The sequence below is a fragment of the Pristis pectinata genome, chromosome 31 (assembly GCF_009764475.1).
Source record: "Pristis pectinata isolate sPriPec2 chromosome 31, sPriPec2.1.pri, whole genome shotgun sequence".
NCBI lineage: Eukaryota > Metazoa > Chordata > Chondrichthyes > Rhinopristiformes > Pristidae > Pristis > Pristis pectinata.
Window position 1 is genome coordinate 8,559,477 of NC_067435.1, and position 7,482 is coordinate 8,566,958.

A 7,482-nucleotide genomic window follows, 5' to 3' on the forward strand; every position below is an offset into this window, starting at 1 on the left:
GAATCGCTAAAGCGTTGGAGGCTCACTGAAAACGCTCAAGCCCTTAAGATCCCTTACCCAAGGAGAAAGACCGATTAAGTGAGATGTAGGGAAATTCCTGCTGCTGAGGTGGACCCTTGTCTTTGTATTAGGGAGGCTCGCAGTCTTTGGTTGGTCACACACAGCGTCAATAGCAATATTGCAGTCTGAACTTCAGTTCACACAAGGATGTCAGATCTCCAACGCATTCTGCTCTATATATTTTATTACCAATTTCACCGACTGTGTAAGCAGTACTCTGATATAATTATCCAGTGTCTCTAATAGATTCATATCACTTGTATTAAATTATATTCGAATTTAGACGATTCCTGGTGTCTGTCAGTCCATCACCCCGATCAACAATGATGAATGTCAAAGCCATCGGTGAAGCAAGAAGGTGCACTAATAGAACATGTGCAAGAGGGCGGCGTGTGCATGAGCCCATTGCTGGGCATCATCCACACTCGGGGGGGGGGGGGGGGGGGCGTTAATTGCACCGATCCGTGTCGCAGCACTCATGCTGAAATCGGGTCTCGTTTTCCGTTTTATCGATGATGTCGCACTCCAGAGTTCGCGCGCAGTTCCGGACATATCGAATGGCTGCGAAAGGAGAAAGAGCTTTGTTTGTGAGAAACCATGAGAGGTAGACATGGTGGGGTTGTGGTGTTGGGAAAAGGGGGGGGGGGGAGTAAATTATAAAGGGAAATAAAGAAGTGGCAGTCTTTGAACAAATACAGTATGTCTAATCTTACTTTACGATAGGACGCGTTAGAAATCACCCAATAAGAAAAAATCAGGGGCGGGATTGTTGGGGGGGGGGGGGGGGGGGGGGGAGGAGAAAAACTTCGAACAATTCGTATTACCAGCAAACAAAATCTACCAGACAAGTAACAGGACGAAAGACTGATAAGTTTCCTGGAGCAGACGGTGCATTCTAGGACCTTGAAAGAAGTGGATGTGATCTTTCAAAATCCATTTGATTCTGAAAAGTTATAGATTCATGGGGAATCGAATGTCCCAGGGGATTTTGAAACTGCAAGAAATGACACTGCTACTCACAAAGGAAGGTGGAATCAGTTAGCGAGTTGAGAAAACGGTGGGATCCGTAGTAAGGAAGTTGCAGCAAGGCATGTCGAAAATCACAACACGTTCAAACAGTCGACGGGGTAGTACGAATGGAAAATCATGATTTGTGAATTTATTCGAGTTTTGTGATGATGAAAGGAATAGAAAGAAATAGTAGATGTGATTTACTTGGATTTCTAGAAGGCATTTCATAAAGTGTCACATGAAAGGCTGTCACACAAACTAAGGGATCACGCATTGAGATCTACATGCAGATCCAGAATGAATGAGCAGCTCAAAGAAATTTACTTTACAGCAGCGTAAACCTAGTACTGGAGAAATTAATGGGACTGAATGTAACAAATCCCCAAGATCTGAACCCTCGAGTTGTGAAGGAAGTGGCTCTGATAATAATGGAAGTGCTGATTGTCATCTTTCCAAGGATTATAGAACAGTGCACCAGATTAGGTTGTAAATGTAACCCTATATACAACAATATGGAAAGAGGAAGTTCTCACGGGGCTGGGCAGGCTGCAGGCGGGAGGATTTTTCTCCTGCTAGAGTTGGGGTGGGGAGGGGGGAGTAGGGTCTAGAACCGGATGTCAGTTTAGGATATGGAACAAGATATTTAAGACTGAGGTGGAGAGATGTCTTCACTCAACAGGGGTGAAATGCTCTACCACGGAAGGCTGTGGTGGTAAAACCAAAAATGTGAGGTAAGTAGACCTGTATACACAAATATCACGAAGAGGCATGTGGGTGTGCAGGAATGTTACTGAGAAAGGATCCGCCGAGATCAGGTATTCATGTTGCAGATGTATAAAACTTTGGTTAGGCCGTGCTTGGGAGTATTGTGTACAATTATGGTTGCCCCATTACAGGAAGGATGTGAAGGCTTTGAGGAGGGTGCAGAAGAGATTTACGAGGGCATTGGCTATAAGTAGAGGTCGGATAAACTTGTGTTTTCTCTGGAGCAGCGGAGATCGAGGGGAGACCTAATATGTTTATGAAATTATGAGAGGTATAGATAGGGTAGACAGTCAGAACTTTTTTCCCCAGGATCGAAATGTGAAATACTAAAGGACATGAATTCAAGGAACGAGGGGGAAATTTAAAAGGACACGTGCAGGGCAAACGTTTTTACAGAGTGGACAGTGCCTGGAACGGGCTGCCAAGGGGTGTGGTGGAAGCAGTTACAATAGTGGTGCTTAAGAGGCTGTTCGATACACATGAATATGCAGGGATATGAATCATGTACAAGCAGAAGAGAACTGGTTTAATTTAGCATCGTGTTCGGCGCAAACATTGTGGGCAGAAGAGCCTGTTCCTGTGCTGTACTGTTCTATGTTCTAAGTGAAGCAAAGGAACAAAGGGATCTTGGAATACAAATTCGCTATGGGTGAAACCATATTTGAAATATAAAGATTTGGTCTTATTTAAGAAATGTTGAAGCTCCTTTGGAGGAAGTTCGGATGAAATTCATGAGGATGATTTCTGGATGTAGGTGGTTGACAATGAGGAAAGATTGATCAGAGTAGGGGTCCCAGGGTAAGGAAGTTTAAAACTACAAGACATGGCTTAAAGGTGAGAGGGGACAGATATAAAACTGGCCTGAAGGGCAACTTTTCCGCACAGAGGGTGTTGGGTATATAGAAGGAGCTGCCAGATGATGCTCTGGAGGCGGGTACAATTACAATGTTTAAAAGACATTTAGAAAGCTATGTGGGCAGAAAAGGTTTAGATGGATATGGGTCAAACACAGTCAAATGCGATTAGTTCTGATAGACAACTTGATCGGCATGGACGTTTTGGGCCAAAGGACCTGTTTCCATGCTCCATAACTCTATGACTAGGGTGGGCCAATGTTCATTGGAACTTAAAAGAATTGGGTGTATTCTTAAAGAAACAAGATTGTGAGGGGCTTGCCCAGATAGATGCCGTGTCGATTTTTCCCTCCATTAGGAGAATCTAGAACTACGTTAGTTTGAGCAGAGAGGGAAAGGCTGTGAAGCTTTGAAATTTCAGACAGCCGTGGAGACTGAGTCATTGAATATTTTCAACGCCGAGGTCGGTTTTTGGTATGCAAAGAAGTCATAATAAATAGAGGCACAAAAAGACATTTGGCCCTTCGAGCTGGCTCGGCCAATCACCTTGATGATCATCCGACCAGAGCGTCATTTTCCTGTGCTATCCCAATATCCACCAATTCCCCTAATATCCAGAAATCTATCGATCTATTTTAAATGAAATCAACGACTGACCCTGCACAGCCCTTAGTGGTAGAGTCAAGGATTACGGGTAACAGGCATGAAAGTAGAGGTAATGTTTAGATCATATTCGTAATTTGTGTTACTCAGTGGTCAAGCAAGTTCGATGGACCATACGGTCCATTCCTGCTTTTAGTTCTTATGTTTTCATGAGATAACGGGAGCTTGAGGAACAGAGGTACAGAAAGGGAGATTGTTTCACCGACGAGCACAGAGAGGAGGAAAGACAAAGACAGGGAAACAGAGGAGGGGGTGAGCGGAGAGAAAGACATTCCCACAGAGAACAGATGAATAAAGAAAAAGAGGTCACAAACCTTTCACAATACGACAAGAAAGAAAGTCGTGAACTTAACTGTGATTGGTTGAATTAACTGAGCGCCTCTGTGCCTGGAGGAGTGAGCTTGTGGCATTACTGTGATTGGTGGAGTGAGTTGTGGTCATCAATGTGATTGGTCACTTACAGGGCCGGCGTTCGTAGTAGACGACGATGCATTGGGTATGATTGGAATCGCAGGTCACAACCGAATCAGTGCATTGCTTCCCTTTGCCAAGGCATTCACAATGGTTACACTCAAGGGCTTGGGCTGCAGAGAAAAGAGAGCGCACGTTTACAGGCGAATTATGGCATACAATTTCCAAAAGGAAACTGGAAAAGTCATTCAAAAAAAAACAATTACTTTTACAACAAATATCACGTCATATAAAACAGTGGGAAGAAACCTAATTCTGATTCTGCAAGGACGGTATTTGTCGAGCTACCAGGAGAAAACAGAGACGTGCCACCATCTCGCGATAGGGCCAGCATGGGTTCGACGGGCTAAATGGCCACTTTTAGTACTATGGCTGATTCTAAAGCAGTAGGGGGTGGGGAGAGGCTCGGAAAATTCTCACCTGAAAAGAGAAGGGGGGGTGTATAAATGCAGGTGCAGATGCTGGAAGTCTGAAATAGAAAATTCTGGGGTGCTAGGAATAGTCAAATGGTCAGGTACCATCCGCGGAGACAAGTTGCGGAGGGTTTTAAGTTGAGGGGTGGGAGGAGGTAGGTAGAGATAAGAAAAGAAAGAAACGACAAAACCAAAAGCTGGTGATAGAGTGGAGACCAAGAGAATCTACAGAAATCGGTGCCTTCGGTACCACAGGAAAGTTAGTGGAGAGTTGTTCCTCACTGGTAAAACCTCTGGAGGAGATGTAGTTGGAGCGAGATCAATGAGGACAGAGGAGAGAAATCTAAAAAAAATGCTGGGATGGTGAGATGCAGAACACAACTGCTGAAAATCTGAAATAAAAGATGCAAGAAAAATGAAGCAGATCAGGTAGTGTCTCGGTCAAGAGAAAAATATGAACTAGAACATAGAACACTACAGCACAGTACAGGCCCTTCGGCCCACAATGTTGTACCGACATTTTGCTAATATTGCAGGTAGATGATAATATAACAGAACTGGCCAATTTTAACACAAACTGAAAAAGCTGGTTATCTGAAATTATTTAACTCAATATTCTTCAAAATCGCCCGAATATGAAATTTAAAATAATTGTGAAAAGAATCTTTCCCACGATGTGTTAATTAAATTGGCCGGGGGTTGGGGGGGGGGGGTGGTGGTGGTTGTTCTAAGAGACAGGCACCGATACTACAGGACACCCACCCTCTCTTTGCTCCAGGTACACGCCCTCAATCTCGGATTACTGAGCAGTGAGACTCACAATGGAGGAAACTGCAGAGAGGCGATTAGTTTACATCCCAACACAATCTCACGTCTGTTTTTAAACAGCCCGGGGCACAGCTTGTAATGATCAGTGATAAAGACATCATCGGGAAGAGTGTACAATGCAGAGACTGAATTACATCGTGACCTCGTTTCGCTTTTCAGCTTTTGTTCCACTTTTAATGTCAGACTGTATGAGATCAGAAATGATCTGTTCTTTCTCTCTTAATCTGGAGTGGTCCCTCAATTCCTTGCGTTCCACTCCTATATGTGGTGGTCCGTCAACAACCTGCCTCTCCCAACCCCCTTCCCCAACATTCCAACATCTCTCACATTCCCGTGTTTGGGATAGTCAGCTAAAGTTTTTTTTCCCCATCTCTCCTGTATCTGGACACGGATCTCTGATGTATCCGTGCGAACATCCATGAAACCTCTCCCCTCCCCCTCCTGTATCAGAGAAGGTCCTTCTAATCCCTTCCTCCTACATCTGTCGTCCCTTTAACCTCTCTTTCTTATAATTGGGGTCGCTCTACTACCATCAACCTCGACCCCCCCCCCCCCCAACACGCCCCGTATATGGGAAGGTCCTTCTAATAGCTCTCCCCTCATTCTGTGGAGATCCCTCTCACCCTATTGCCTGTCTCTGGGCAGGTCCCTCTCACCCTTTGTCCTGTATCTGGGAAGGTCCTTCCAACACTCCAACCACCCCCCCCCCCACCTCCGCCACACACACACACACACACACACACACACACACACACACACACACAGAGGCAAACACCCGTATCTATTTGCAGATCCCTCTAACTTCTGTAACTGGGGAGATCGCTGTAGTCCCTCCCTTCTGAATCGGTGAAGGTCACTCTAATCCTTCCCTTGTATCTAGGAAGATCCTCCTAGCCCCTTTTTTGTTTCCGGGAAGTCCCTTTAAACTCCTCTCACATACCTGTATCTGGGAAGGTGCATTAGCTTCTCTCTGACATTCCTTTTGGGGATTTCCTCCACGACGCTACCGCTACCATACCTGTCTCTTCTGCTTTTCGCCCAGGAAGCCATAGCACCCACCCGGGAGAATCCATCCCATCGCCCTACTTTATGCTCCTTCTGGGACTTCGGCCTTGGCCTGATCTCCATTCAACCCTCCTCAGTTGAGCTTTACCACCAGAACCCGGGCGGTTTGATCACTCACCCCAATAGACAGCGGCAGCGACAAACACGAGGATGTGGGGCATGTTCATGACGTCCTGCGAATGTGGAAACTAGGGTGCTGTTGGACGGAAGGAGCGAAGAGGGAAAACACGCGTCAGATTAAACAACCCGCCTCCGACACTGTGTGAGAGTTTTGGCGTTAAGTCTTCCCTATCTGGGTCAGAGTGAGCACTCAGGTGGAAATCTGCCAACTGTCCAATCCAAAACATCAGAGTCTGATTTCCAAACCTTTTGTTCTGGCATTCTGGGCACTGGCTCTCTATTTCAGCACCTGTTTCCCTACAGTTTCTGAGTGTATCTTGAATAACATAGGCACTGACTCAAAACAAAAACAGTACGGGACACCGACCGAGGCCGCCGAACCCAGGCAGGGCAAACACGAGCATTTAAACAACATTTCTAACGACGGGAAACATCCCGAGGAGAGGCAATGAACAAAAGATTGACGAAATTTGACACCGAGCCAAGGAGAGACAGAACAGAACAGGTGATCAAAGGGTCGACTAAAGAGGGATTAATCCCACCCTCCTCCTCCAAAGGATGAGAGGGAGAAGAAGAGGGTTAGGGGGGGATTCCAGAGCTTGGGCCCTCAGCAGCTAAAGGCATGGCCGCCGCTGGTCGGGCGGATCAAACGTAAACAGACAGTGCAGTGACAGACGGTGCATGGTTCCCTTTAACCCGCCGAGTGCCGTACGTATCCACGAACTGACCCTGCGACACGCAATCCTTACCCGGACTGGACTGGGTTAATAGATAATTAATAGGTTAAGTGTGCTAAAACAAATCAGTTTAAAAGTTGGTGGGTCTGTAAAAAAGTCATTTTAAAAAGTTTTAAGCGATTAGTCAATTCTTTTGGATGGAATCTCCATTCAAGTTGGCTTGTCTCCGGTCTTTGCCAACTTATCGCAGTTTAGCGACGAGCTTCTGAGGTTAAAAATTGATTTTAAAACAAGGCTTAAGTATGTTGGTGGAGCGTTTCTCATTCGCTCAGTCAGCTCAGCCTTTTCTCTCTCTTTCTGTATCATCACGTGGTCTGGTCAAGGAGAGGAGCCAGTCTGGGGTTCGTGGTTTAATCGCACTGATTCTATGAACTAGCAGATTGAAGGGCGCACTCCTGTTCCCATTTCTGTGGTCTTATGAGAACCCCGTCCGATTCCTCACTCAGAGAGTTCTAATTTGTTCTAATCGTTATTAATTTAACAGTTTTTAAAAAC

The 7,482-nt window shown here is 45.6% G+C and overlaps 1 protein-coding gene across 1 annotated transcript; it reads right to left on the reverse strand.

Annotated features, from left to right (window-relative positions):
• Positions 1-236: 236 nt before the first annotated feature.
• Positions 237-6,875, reverse strand: si:dkeyp-80c12.8 (uncharacterized protein LOC107963954 homolog). The gene is made up of 3 exons (XM_052042292.1): positions 6,249-6,875; positions 3,815-3,937; positions 237-621 (listed from the first exon to the last, which is right to left on the reverse strand). The coding sequence occupies exons 1-3, from the start codon at positions 6,295-6,297 to the stop codon at positions 509-511; spliced, it is 285 nt and encodes a 94-aa protein (XP_051898252.1). The 5' UTR covers positions 6,298-6,875; the 3' UTR covers positions 237-508.
• Between the last annotated feature and the right edge of the window lie 607 nt (positions 6,876-7,482).

Coding starts and splice junctions, on each gene's coding strand:
- si:dkeyp-80c12.8 (XM_052042292.1), bottom strand. CDS start 6,297: ATGAACATGCCCCACATCCTCGTGTTTGTCGCTGCCGCTGTCTATTGG. Junction 3,938..6,248: donor CGCTGCCGCTGTCTATTGGG/GTGAGTGATCAA, acceptor TTTTCTCTGCAG/CCCAAGCCCTTGAGTGTAAC. Junction 622..3,814: donor CTACTACGAACGCCGGCCCT/GTAAGTGACCAA, acceptor CTCCTTTCGCAG/CCATTCGATATGTCCGGAAC.